The sequence below is a fragment of the Anopheles arabiensis genome, chromosome 3 (assembly GCF_016920715.1).
Source record: "Anopheles arabiensis isolate DONGOLA chromosome 3, AaraD3, whole genome shotgun sequence".
NCBI classification, from domain to species: domain Eukaryota; kingdom Metazoa; phylum Arthropoda; class Insecta; order Diptera; family Culicidae; genus Anopheles; species Anopheles arabiensis.
The window spans coordinates 66,734,855-66,748,777 of NC_053518.1; the positions used below are offsets into that span (position 1 = coordinate 66,734,855).

The 13,923-nt window shown below is 45.0% G+C and overlaps 1 protein-coding gene across 50 annotated transcripts in view; it reads left to right on the forward strand.

The window, feature by feature from the left end:
* LOC120901745 (Down syndrome cell adhesion molecule-like protein Dscam2) overlaps nt 1-13,923 on the forward strand; it is a 58,449-nt gene that overhangs the window by 19,751 nt on the left and 24,775 nt on the right. For 27 of the 50 annotated variants that reach the window (XM_040309947.1, XM_040309962.1, XM_040309948.1 and 24 more), the window contains exons 7-9: nt 7,211-7,647; nt 7,716-8,123; nt 8,189-8,350. In XM_040309947.1, coding sequence (XP_040165881.1) covers nt 7,211-7,647; nt 7,716-8,123; nt 8,189-8,350 — 1,007 coding nt within the window. Of the gene's footprint in view, nt 1-1,077; nt 1,199-1,943; nt 2,068-2,736; nt 2,861-3,442; nt 3,567-4,190; nt 4,315-7,210; nt 7,648-7,715; nt 8,124-8,188; nt 8,351-8,667; nt 8,980-10,342; nt 10,631-10,812; nt 11,101-11,715; nt 12,004-12,098; nt 12,387-12,480; nt 12,769-13,585; nt 13,877-13,923 lie in introns of all 50 variants that reach the window. The other 23 variants (XM_040309924.1, XM_040309946.1, XM_040309915.1 and 20 more) reach the window with 14 other exon arrangements.

Sequence of the window (13,923 nt, forward strand, 5' to 3'; positions counted from 1 at the left end):
TTTTCTGTCCCGCTCAGGCGTACCCGGTTGCTTCATTCAGGTTAGCTTGTTAGTTAGCACTAAAAGTCTATCTAAACCCGTAATTCCCACTTCTTAGAACCGATCGGCAGTAAATCGCCCTCGTTCTCCAACGATGCCGTTACGGTTGCGGTGAAAGCAGCCAGAAATACGAGCATTGCACTGACCTGCCAAGCACAAGCCTTTCCAGTTCCGGTGTTCAGGTAGTTAGAGCGCGTGACTTGAGGCTTATCCTATGCCAACATTTAGGAACTGTGTTTGTTTCGGGGGGTTTACAAAAAGGTAGAGGTAGGTGTGTGATTGATGGGGGTTGTTATCTTCGTTCAATCAATCCCAATACAGAACCGATCGGCAGCAAGGCCCCCTCATTGTCTTCAGAAGCGATCGCAGTTGTAAGGGCTGCTTCTAACGCCACGATGGCACTGCTCTGTCAGGCACAGGCATTCCCAGTTCCCGTGTTCAGGTATTTTGTTTTTTTTTTGGGTTGGGTCGGTTGTAGATGCCATAGTTTAAAGAGCTGGGCCCACATTTGTCTATTCGTTGTAGAACCTATTGGGAGTAAGGCTCCTTCGTTTTCGAGCTCCGTGATCACGATCATGATGACGCAGATGAACAGCAGTGTTGCGCTGCTCTGTCAGGCCCAGGGTTACCCTACACCAGTGTTCAGGTAGGCAGCATAGTGCCTTGTGTTGATTATTCAATTTTGATGAATATTTCATAGAACCGATTGGAAGCAAATCACCTTCCTTCTCGACTGATGCTATGGCATTTGTTAGAAACTCAGTGAACGGAACGGTAGCACTGCTCTGTCAGGCACAAGCTTTTCCAGTCCCTATTTTCAAGTAAGTTTACTTTTCCTCTTTCTTGAGAAATCAATTTAGCTCTTCGATGACTTTTTGAAGGCTATACTGTTAGCTTAACTGGATCATAAAGCCACATTTTGAGAATAATTTAAAGCGAGGTTAGGTCCCTTATCCCAATACATCAAGGCAAGATACGGTGCATCAGTACATCAACAATCCCAATGATCGTTTGTACGTTGTTGATATTCCAATCTAGAACCAATTGGTAGTAAGGCTCCTTCATTTGGATCAAACATTATGACCTATTTGGATGTCCGAGTAAATTACAGCGTTGGCTTACTATGTCAAGCACAAGCATATCCGGTACCGATCTTCAAGTAAGTGCAGATAGCAGCAGTGCAACCCTATCCCACAGACACCAATTGGCACAGTTTGTTTCTTTTTGTTTATCGTTACCACATAATTTCCCAATACTCGCCCACTAGAACCGATTGGCAGTAAAGGACCTTCGTTTGCTACGCATTCGATGAACTACGTGGATAGCTTGCTAAATCAAACTGTTGCGCTGCTGTGCCAAGCCCAGGCATACCCCGTACCAGTGTTTAGGTAGGCAGAGGGTACCTTTCACAGTTGACGGCATTTTGTAGTTATTGGTTTTGTTAAAAACTTGGTTTTGTTTGTAACTATCCATCAGAACCGGTGGGATTTAAACCTCCGAGTTTCAACAACGATGCGTCACAGTTTGCACTATCGTGGGAGATTGGGACGCGCATTACGCTGCTCTGCAATGCTCAAGCATTTCCGGTGCCTGTTTATAGGTAATTACTCAGTGATAGTAGTGTGTAAAAGGGTACCCTGATCTTTATCTGGATGGATTTATATTTATTTGCATTATCTGTTGATCTGATTAACTTGATCGTTTTTGTTGTCAACCACGAAAAAAACAGAGCCCATCGGATTTAAGGCACCTTCATTTAGTAACGATGCGGCACTGTTCGTGTCGCGCGTTGAAGCTGGGGAGCGTCTAACCTTACTCTGCAACGCTCAGGCATTTCCCGTCCCAGTGTATCGGTAAATCTTAAACACTTTTTCTCTCTTAAATGTACGCACCACACATTCTAGAACCGATTGGATCGAAGGCACCTACATTTGCTTCGGACGAAAACAGTCGATCGTACACAAAAATGAGCGATCATAGTTTGGCTCTGTTCTGTCAGGCGCAGGCTTTTCCAGTTCCCATCACTAGGTAGGTTTGGGAATGCAGGAACGGAATTGTACAACTCAGGGTAGCCAACATTCTCCAAAATTCAGGAATTGAGGTCCGAAAGAGGTCGAGTAGGTTACGAATAAGTCTTTACGAATTTTTTTGCAGAGCCAATCGGTTCAAAAGCGCCAACATTTCCATCTGATGCGCGTAGCATTACGTACAACAAACCGAGCAACACGAGCTTGGCGTTGTTCTGTCAAGCCCAGGCATTCCCTGTGCCGATTAGTAGGTATGTCAAAGATATAACGGAAATCGTTGTTAAAAGGTCTACCTTATCCCAAACATGAAGGTCATGAATGTAGTTTCACGCGGTGGTAGAAGAGATCATTTTTAAGCTTGTCTAGATTATTGTGATCAAAAAGATCATTGTGGTAGAAGAGATCATTACAGTTGGGTTGTAACTGTTTTGCAGAACCGATCGGCTCAAAGCCTCCCACGTTCAGCTTTGACTACAAGAAACTGTACTTCGTTAAGCCGAGCAACTCGAACATTGCACTGTTTTGTCAGGCCCAAGCGTACCCAGTACCGGTGACCAGGTAATCCATAATCCACCGTTCCCTTCTCTCATTCGGGCAGTTTTGTTTTGTGGACTGAAGAACTATCAAAAATTTCAATTATCTTGTGCTTTATTATCTTATTCTCTCATAGAACCGATCGGTTCGAAGGCACCGACGTTTTCGTTCGATTCTAAAACGTTCACCTTTATGAAGCCGAGCAATACAAGTGTTGCACTGTTTTGTCAGGCTCAGGCTTATCCTGTTCCGATCACAAGGTAAACCTATGCTTTCCCCATTCCTACACGCATCTCAGGCAGTTTGTTACGATTCTTGGGCCAGAGTGCCGTGGTTTTTTCTTGGCCAAAACCCATTTTCCGTTCCATTTTTTGTTCCTTTCTTAAAGAACCGATCGGTTCCAAGGCACCCACTTTTCCGTCCGATTCTGGCACAAGCTCGTTCAAAAAGCCGGCCAATTCTACGATCACACTGTTGTGCCAAGCGCAAGGTTTTCCTGTTCCGATTACCAGGTAAACCAACATCTCCAACATCATCCAACATCTCTGTCAGGCAATTTGTTTTGGGTGGGTTGTCTTCTCCGTTAGAATGTAAATTAAAATATTGTGTTTTATGTAGAACCGATCGGTTCGAAGGCTCCCAGCTTTTCATCCGCTTCAAGGACAAGCTCATTCGTTGAACCGAGCAGTGCTAGTTTGGCCCTGCTTTGTCAGGCGCAAGCATTTCCAGTTCCAGTAACAAGGTAACACGTTCCAAGCAAATTCAGGCAGTTTGGAGAGGTTTCTAGAATATTTTTTCGTTTGAGTCAGGCACTGATATTTCCCAACCAATTTGTTCCACAGAACCGATTGGACTGAAAGCTCCAACCTTTTCTTCCGCCTCGCTTAGTAGTACGTTCAAGCTGCCAAGCAGTTCCACTATTGCTCTATTCTGTCAAGCACAAGCGTTTCCCGTACCGATCACAAGGTAATTCGCACATTGGGGAACATCTTAACCAACATTCAGGGTTTTAAGATTTGATCATGACACGTAAGGTTATGATCCAAAGATTGATTCCCAACATATTTACGTTACTTTAGAACCTATCGGGTTGAAGGCACCATCTTTTGCATCAGCACTGCTTAGCGGTTCGTTCAAGTATCCGAGCAATACTACGTTCGCATTGTTCTGTCAGGCTCAGGCTTTTCCGGTGCCAATTACAAGGTAGGCCTAGAGGTAGAGGATGACCTAACCACAACACAACGGGCAATTTGTAGTTTGGGGCGTAAAGATAAGAGACACTACAGTTTTGATGTATTTTCATACGTTCGTTCAGAACCTATTGGACTGAAAGCGCCCTCCTTCTCTACGACGGCTCGTAGCAGTTCGTTTGTGGAGGCAAGCAACAGGACACTGGCTCTGTTTTGTCAAGCTCAAGCATATCCAGTTCCTATTACAAGGTATGTGGCAGAGAGGTCGATATTTTCGATCGATTTGGGTACAAAAGTACACCGTTCCACGTTCAGGCAGTATTGTGTTTGCATCGGAATTGACTCATTTCTAGGCAATACGTCATATATGTTTTTTACTTCTGTTAATTGTTTCTGATAGAACCGATCGGGTCTAAGCCACCGACATTTTCCACCGACTCCAAGATTAGCATGTTTGTCAAACCGAGCGACTCCGTAGTAGCATTGTTTTGTCAGGCTCAGGCATATCCGGTGCCAGTTACAAGGTGATGAGAATATAGAGACTCTCATAATATTTGAAATGGTAAATCCAAATTCCAATATTTAGGCAATATTCAGGTTAGGAATGATTTAATTTACGTTTATTTATGAAATTGCTCTATAGAACCGATTGGATCCAAGGCTCCCACGTTTTCATCTGATTCGATGGGAAGCATCTTTCGGCGCAACAGGCATACAAACTTTGCACTGTTGTGCCAGGCGCAGGCTTATCCGGTGCCCATTACTAGGTTAGTGTTAGTGTACTGTATAACCATTCCATTCCATGGAGTTTATATTCAAATGACACAAAAAATTAAACACACCAAATGCGCAACACAGATCGCCAACATCAAACCTATTGCAAGTCTTATAATGGCTGTTGAATTGATTATTACCTTAACCTTCCCTGCTTTTCCGGTACGACAGAACCCGTCGGTTCCAAACCGCCAACGTTCTCGTCGGAATCGAAGGGGAGCATTTTCGACAAAGCGGCCAACAGCAGCTTTGCGCTGCTCTGTCAAGCCCAGGCGTTCCCGGTTCCAATAATGAGGTAAGCAGTGCGGTAAAACAAGACACAGCAACAGCAATGCTTATCACGATCAGTTTGGGCTGAAGAAGCGAAGGAAAACGAGGCGACATTGGAAATGAAATAGAGCGGTTCTAAGGTACCTAACCTACAAAAAGAACTGAATCAAACGAAAAATTGGGATGTCAGACATATGAGATACCCATTGAGATAAGCATAGCTGTAAGACTATGAGTTTTTGTTTCTTCCTTTTTTCTCTCAGTTAGTATACTTTCTATTCGTACCTGTTGTTGTTTGGTTAATGTTACTTTACTCCCAAACCACTTCTTACGCTCTCACTCTTCTTTTCTTTCCCCGCAGAACCTGTCGGCAGTGTTGCACCGAAAATTTCCGGCGATCGCCTGCAGGAAATGCGTGTAACAAGTGCGCAGGATTTTGCAATACTCTGTCTCGGGCAAGCCTACCCAACGCCGGCCTTCAGGTGATTGCTGAAATAGTGGCTTTGATTTGCGTTGCGTTGCAGTGTCTTGTTTCCGTTTCTGTTTTTTTCCTCGATCATAACCGCACAAAAAGTAAAAAAAAGATACGTTGCTGCTGGTTAGTTTTATGCGAGAAGAAGAATCAGCGTATATTTGCGTTTACCTCGATCATGCTTTATCTTTTTCTTCCTTGCGGGTTTCGATGTTGGCGCGTCGTTTGGTTGGAGCGATCCTATTTTATCGGTGATTCTGATTTTGTAAATTCTTTAATTTTGCACAGGAAGGAACCCTTGTTTGCTTTTACTTGTTTTCCCATATCGCTATACCCATTACTCTACCACGTTCAGATGCGTTTTGATTGGATAACAGGGAAGAAATAAGAATTCGAAATCTGAATGAGTTTATATTGCTATTTCTAGAACCAGTAGGCAGTGTGGGACCTAAAGTGTCCGGTGGACGCCTGCAGGAGATGATCGTGGAAATGAATACAACTTTTGCACTGCTTTGCCTTGCACAGTCCTTTCCAGTGCCGGTGTTTAGGTAATGAAGATCTGTATAGTTGTGTACCCTAGCTATGTCTTGCGTTTGAGGCAATTTGTTTTGGATGTGTTCACCATTGAGCGATCACAGGACATTAACCACAGTCCGTATGTATGATCTCACTTGTTAGAGCCTATTGGAAGCGTTCCACCGAAAATTGCTGGACATCATCTGCAGGATTTGCTTGTTAAGGCCGAGAATGGTTTTGCTATTCTCTGTCTCGGGCAGTCGTATCCTACGCCAAATTTTAGGTAATTTTGGTAGGTTTTTGGAAGGAAAAAAAGGCATGTTCCAGTGTCACAATACCATATATCCCAACAGGAAGGTTTTGATTTTGTATTTTGGGACTTTAACGTTAATACTAATGTTCAACGGTATTAAACGTATCTGCAGAACCAATTGGTAGCGTTCCACCCAAGATATCCGGGGGACTGTTGCAAGAAATGAAGGTGAAATCGGGTGCAGATTTTGCCATCCTCTGCCTGGGGCAATCATTCCCAATGCCTAGCTTTAGGTAAGCAGAAGAGTACAGGGGCCATGTTGAATTGAGCAGGACATTATTACAACCAATGGAATAGAAACTGTTCATTGTTTTTGTACTATTTTGTGTACAAAATAACTGTGATTTCTAGAGCGTATTTGGTCATAAAAGTCATCCTCGAATGGGTAACTAGTTAATTCAATGTACAGAAATGCAGATTCATTGGTAAGTATGGAGTAATGAAAGTAAGATCAGAACAATAACCATTCAACGAAACGTTGAAGTAGATTCCATTTCTTGATAATTGAGTATCTTAGTATCATATGTAACTTTTCCATTGTTGTTTGATCTTTCGAAGCTGTGTTTCTTTGAAACAAAGTCAGATGAATTTGTAAAGCAATAAAAATATCTCTTCTAATTGATCAACATAATAATTAGATTAATTCCTGGTGTCATTAAGACACTAACTTATTTCTGATCTTACTTTCATTCTCTGAAAGGTAATTGTATAAATTAAGGAGGGTTTTTGCCACGATCGTCCTCGTTAGAATTCAAAATATTGTGCATAAAAAAAACACCAAAAAACATCACAAGCTATATTCCATAGTCATTCGAGCTTATATTTCCTATTTTAGTTTTATTGTGTGCTATCCATCGAATGTGAAGACTTTTGTTCGTTTTCATTTTGTTTTACTTGTTTCTAGTTTCGCTTTCAAGTTTTCATAATTTTGTTTTCTATTTGTATAAATTAAAATTTAGATTTTCTGTGTTTTTCTTGTCGTTTTTTTAAATTGGACTATGGAAAAGGCTGACGTACACTTTTACATCTTGTTAATATGGTTTCAATTTTCTGCTCATTTTTCCCCGCTTCACAGATGGTACAAGTACATCGAAGGAACTCAGCAAAAGAAGGCTGTCGTGCTGGACGATCGTGTCAAGCAGGTGTCGGGAACGCTCATCATTAAGGACGCTGTCGTGGACGACTCGGGCAAGTACCTGTGCGTGGTGAACAATTCCGTCGGTGGCGAAAGTGTGGAAACCGTCCTGACCGTGACGGCACCGCTGGCAGCAAAGATTGAACCACGCACGCAAACGGTAGACTTTGGCCGACCGGCCGTGTTTACGTGCAAGTTCTCGGGCAACCCGATCAAAACCGTGTCGTGGATGAAGGATGGCAAATCGCTCGGTCACAGCGATGCGGTCCTGCGCATCGAGTCCGTCAAGAAGGAGGATAAGGGCATGTACCAGTGTTTCATTCGCAACGATCAGGAAAGTGCACAGGCTAGCGCCGAACTCAAGCTGGGTGGACGCTGTAAGTAGCATGGACAGGGAATTCTTACGATATTTCGATGTTTCATAATATCCATTTTTCTTTTCTAGTTGACCCACCGATCATTCGTGAGGCATTCCCGGAGGAAACGCGCCACCCAGGACCGTCTGTGTTTCTGAAGTGTGTTGCCGGCGGTAACCCAACGCCCGAAATCAGCTGGGAGCTGGATGGAAAGAAGATCACCAACAGCGAACGCTACCAAGTCGGACAGTACGTGACGGTGAATGGAGACGTTGTGTCGCATCTGAACATTACCTCGATCCACTCGAACGACGGTGGCCTGTACAAGTGTATGGCAAGCAGCAAAGTCGGTGTGGCTGAACATTCCGCCAAGCTGAACGTGTACGGTCTGCCGTACGTGCGAACGATGGAAAAGAAGGCGATCGTTGCGGGCGAAACGCTGATTGTCACCTGCCCGGTAGCCGGTTATCCAATTGAATCCATCGTATGGGAACGAGGTAGGTTGATAAATGAAATTTAAGCTTTGTAGACATATTGTAATGAGTTTTCGTTTGATTTATAGACAACCGACAGCTGCCGATCAACCGCAAGCAGAAGGTATTCCCGAACGGAACACTCATCATCGAAAATGTCGAACGAAACTCGGACCAAGCCACATACACTTGTGTCGCGAAGAACTCGGAAGGCTACACGGCACGCGGTACACTGGAAGTGCAAGTAATGGGTAAGTTTAATGTTCCAATATCACATGAGATTGATACATGTTGTGCAGAGATATGGTAGTGACAGTGAAATGTCGCTTGGTTGTAATTTTATTGCAATCGGCATTACTGGCTGCTGTCGCTACCGTGTCCGCAATATTTATATACGTGTAATTAACAGGGTACTAAATGTTGAGTGTACACTGAAGATGGTTACTAGCGTGTTTCACAGATGTGTTGAATGTGTTTCGTTACGAGTAACTAATATTGTTCGTATTTGTTGGAAATGAAAGGTAAAATGCGTGAAATAACTTCCTCTTGTTCATGTGATCGCACACAGTTCTACCGCAAATAGTCCCATTCGGGTTCGGTGAGGAACAGGTGAACCAGTTCGATATGGTATCTACTATGTGCACCGTAAACAAGGGCGATATGCCGATCGACATTGCTTGGGAGTTCACGCCAACGTTTCCGAGTCCAGGAAAGGCGAGAAAATTGTACACCAACGATGGTGTGCTGATCAGTCGGACGAGCACGCGTATTAGCATGCTTAGCATAGACTCGGTGCGAGATCGACACAGTGGAAATTACACCTGCCATGCAAAGAATCAAGCAGGGCTGGTAGAGTACACGGCAGTTCTCTTTGTGAACGGTGAATGTCGCTAGTTTAATTCTATTTTCCTGCTGTTTTACTGCTTCCATTATTCACCTCGCCACGATTGATGTTTTCTTTGCGTTTGTGGAGGTACAGATTAATTCCACCATGGCATTAGACAGATAGGTTTAAAAACAACTTCGAGGACATTTTGCGCAGTTTCTCCGCAGATCGTTCCGTTCGTTTTCGGCGAAGATGCAGTGTTCGCGATGGACATGGTGTCGGCGACCTGCACCGTGAACAAGGGCGATCTACCGATCGATATCGTCTGGCTGCTGAACGGGCACAAAATTTACTCGAACGATGGCATCCTGATCAGTCGGCCGAGCCCGCGGCTCAGCACGCTCAGCATCGAATCGGTTCGGGATCGGCACAGTGGAAACTACAGCTGCATTGCGATGAACCACGCTGGCAGCATGGAGCATGTAACGCCACTGTTGGTGAACGGTGTGTGTTTGCATCTGCGTAGATTTTTGCAAGCTTTTTTCGCTCGCTTTCGACTTCAACCCAAAACTTCTCCCGCGTCACCCGTCCACTGAGCGAACGTGTTTTTCGTTGGCAGTTCTTCCCCAGATTGTTCCGTTCGATTTTGGTAGTGAGGAAATTTTCTCCCTCGACACGGTGTCCGTTTCGTGCACGGTTAGCAAGGGCGACTCGCCGGTTGATATTCGTTGGCAGTTCAACGGGAACCATCTGACCACCAACAATGGGGTGTTGATCTCACGCCAAACGCAGCGCACCAGCTTCCTAACGATTGAATCGGTTCGCGATCGTCACACCGGCAACTACAGCTGTATTGCGGAAAACCCTGCCGGACTGGCTGTTCACACTGCGTCACTGTTTGTGAATGGTTTGAGCTGTGTTCTTTTCTTGCTGCTTCTGCTTCTTTGTTCAATGGTTCCATGAAATCAGCAACTAACAAAACATCCCCAATATCCCCCTCCATCGAAGTTCTTCCCCACATGCTACCGGTCGAGTTCGGCAGCGACATCATCTTCCTGAACGATATGGTCACGTCATCGTGCACGGTGAATAAGGGTGACTTCCCGATCGACATCTTCTGGCGGTTTAATGGCAGGCGCATCGCGTCCGAGGACGGCATTACCATGAGCCGAACGAACCAGCGGATGAGCGTGCTGACGATCGAGGCGGTGCGCGATCAGCACAGTGGCAACTACACCTGTGTGGCTCAGAATCGTGCTGGGCAGGTGCAACAGACGGCACTGCTGCAAGTGAATGGTTAATACGCATTCAGCAACACATCTGATTAACCATTCCAGCATTAGATTTTGATATCCCTGTAGAAATCCTAAACCAAGATCCCGGAACTAAAACGAGTACTCTGCTCTACCTTTTCAAGTTGGACCGTCGGTGTTTCCGTTCGATTTTGGGGATGAACCGGTCGACATGATGAACACCGTTTCGATCCAGTGTGTCGTGTCTAAGGGTGACACTCCGATCATGATCGAGTGGTTGTTCAATGGTAATCGAGTAACGACGAACGATGGGATCAATATTATGAAGAGTGGTCAAAAGATTAGTATTCTTTCAATTGAATCGGTTCAATCACGTCATGCCGGAAATTACACATGCGTGGCAAGGAATAATGCGGGCGAATCGCAACATACATCGGAGCTGAAAGTGATTGGTAATGTTAAAGAGTTAGGATACATGCGGCAGTTTTAAATCCCTTCCTTCTTCAAGAACTTCCTCGGTTTTCAATCGTTAGGTCCTCCAGAGATTTGTTCCGATATTCGGTAATGTCATCCAGAGATTTTATTTCGGTATTTCATGTATGAAATATTATAAACGTCATTTAAATCTCTACAGCCGTTCCTCAAATTATGCCCTTCGAATTTGGAGATGAGCCATTCGATTCATCCAGCACGGTTTCGATCAACTGCGTTGTGTCGAAGGGTGACACTCCGATCATGATCGAGTGGCTTTTGAATGGCAATAGGGTTACGACGAATGATGGGATCAACATTATGAAGAGTGGTCAAAAGATTAGTATGCTTTCGATTGAATCGGTTCAATCGCGTCATGCCGGAAATTACACCTGCGTGGCTAGGAATAAGGCTGGAGAATCTCAACACACATCGGAGCTGAAAGTGATTGGTAATGTTAAAGAGTTAGGACACATACGGCTTCCTTAAATCCCTTCCCTCTTCAAAAACTTCGTCGGTTTTCGATTGTTAGGTCCTTCGGAGATTTGTTCAGATATTCGGTTATGTCGTCCAGAAATTTTCAGTTAGGTATTACATCAATGATTACAATCGTCATATACATTACTACAGCCGTACCTCAAATTATGCCCTTCGAGTTTGGAGATGAGCCGTTCGACTCATCCAGCACGGTTTCGATCAACTGCGTTGTGTCGAAGGGTGACACACCGATCATGATCGAGTGGCTTTTGAATGGCAATCGAGTTACGACGAACGATGGTATTAATATCATGAAGAGTGGTCAGAAGATTAGCATTTTTTCCATCGAATCGGTTCAATCACGGCACGCTGGTAACTACACCTGTGTGGCAAGGAATAATGCAGGCGAAGCGCAACATACATCGGAGCTGAAAGTGATTGGTAATCATTATGAGTTAGGATACACGCTGTCCCTTTATTTCCTTTCCCTTTTCAAGATCTTTCTGATGGTTTCGGTCGTTAGGTCCTTCAGAGATTTGTTATTTCAGTATTCTACCAAGTTGTATCATCTACTGTTGCATTACTATAGCCGTACCACAAATTATGCCGTTCGAGTTTGGAGAGGAACCGTTCGATTCGTCCAGCACGGTTTCGGTGCAGTGTGTCGTAACAAAAGGCGATGTTCCGATCGATATTGGCTGGATGTTTAACGGTAGACGTATATCCAGCAACGATGGCATTACTGTCTCAAAGCTGGGTCAGAAAATGAGCACGCTCTACATAGAATCGATTCGTTCGCGGCACGCTGGCAACTATACCTGCCGGGCAAGCAATGCGGCTGGAAGTGTAGAGCATAGTTCGGAGTTGAAAGTGATCGGTAGGAGAAGTTGATTGTGTCTGACAACATTTTTGATTGTTTTTCCCTTTCCATTTCCTGTATTTCGTTCCTTGATATTCCTGAAAATTAAATAGTTGTCCCAATCATTCTGCCGTTCGAGTTCGGTGAGGAGGCGTTCGATAGTGGTAGTACGGCGTCGGTTAGTTGCATCGTCACGAAGGGTGACACTCCAATCGATATTAGCTGGATGTTCAATGGAAGACGGATAACACTCGATGAGGGAATTCTGATTACGAAGGGTAGTGGCAAGATTAGTATGCTTTCAATAGACTCTGTCCACTCACGACATGCGGGAAATTACACTTGTTCGGCAAAGAATAAGGCCGGTAGCGTGCAGCATACGGCTGAGCTGCAGGTTATGGGTAAGAGTTGTACAAAGTGTTCCTCAAGATTAACCCTTTCCCTATTTTCCCATTGCCCTTCTGAAATTTTTTGCTGATCACTCGCGAATGGTAGTAACTCCACTGATCCTGCCGTTTGAATTTGGGGAAGAAGCGTTCGACACGGGCAGCACGGCGTCGGTCAGCTGTATCATTACGAAGGGAGACGTACCGATCGACATTGGTTGGTCGTTTAATGGGCGCCGGCTAGCGGCAAACGATGCGATCATGATCACCAATGGTGGACCACGCGTTTCCATATTGTCGATTGATGCGGTTGACTCACGACACGCCGGCAACTACACCTGCCACGCGAGCAACCGTGCTGGCAGCACCAAGCACACGGCAGAGTTGCAGGTTATGGGTAAGATCTGCTGAGTTTCCCCCTTCAATAATTCCTGCCCCCGTTTTGGTTTCCTCTTTCCTATTCTGCGTGATCTCGGAAGTCGTTCCGATCGTGTTTCCGTTCGAATTTGGTGACGAAGCGTACGATACGGGCAGCACGGTTTCGGTAAGCTGTATCGTAACCAAAGGTGACGCCCCACGTCTTCCAACGACGGTGTTTTGATCAATCCAAGTGGCAACAAAATCTCAATCCTTTCCATCGAATCAGTACTTTCCAAGCAGGCCGGTAACTACACGTGTAGTGCACGCAATCAGGCAGGAACTGCCGAGCATACGTCGCAGCTGCGAGTGATAAGTAAGAAGAGGGTGTTCGTGCCAGATAGCTAAGATGTGCACTTTTCTTTCCTTCCTTCTGTTCCCATTTTGTCCACTCGAATCGAATAGCCATTCCTATCATTCTACCGTTTGAATTTGGCGACGAACCGTTCGACACTGGCAGCACGGCGTCGGTCAGCTGTATCGTTACGAAGGGTGACACACCGATCGACATTAGCTGGCTGTACAACGGGCGTAGAATTGCGACGAACGATGGTATTTTGATCATGAGAAGTGGCCATAAGGCTAGCATGCTGACGATCGAGTCGGTACAGTCTCGGCATGCCGGGAATTATACCTGCCACGCGGCAAATAGGGCTGGCGAAGTGACGCACACGTCACTATTGCAAGTTATGGGTTTGTGGTGAATTTCTGCTATAGGTTGCTGTTCTCCAAGTATTAAATCCTTCTCCAAATTGTCCTATTTCACGATTCCACTTCGTTGTTCCTTTCTGTACAAGTTCTGCCTGTGATTCTGCCGTTTGAGTTTGGTGAGGAAGCGCTGGATGAGGCGAGTATGGCAACGGTGAACTGTGCTGTCACAAAAGGGGACACTCCGCTCAGCTTCAGTTGGTTGTTCAATGGACAGGATGTAGTGTTAGGTGACTCCGGTATACTCGTGTCGAAGAGTGGTCAGCGCATCAGTATGCTAACGATCGAGTCCGTCCAATCGTACCATGCGGGAAATTATACGTGCATGGCGAAAAACGTTGCCGGACAGGCGAACCATACGTCCGAGCTGAAGGTGATAGGTAAAGTGTTATTTGGGAAATTGCTTCAGTATATGTGTTTGAACATC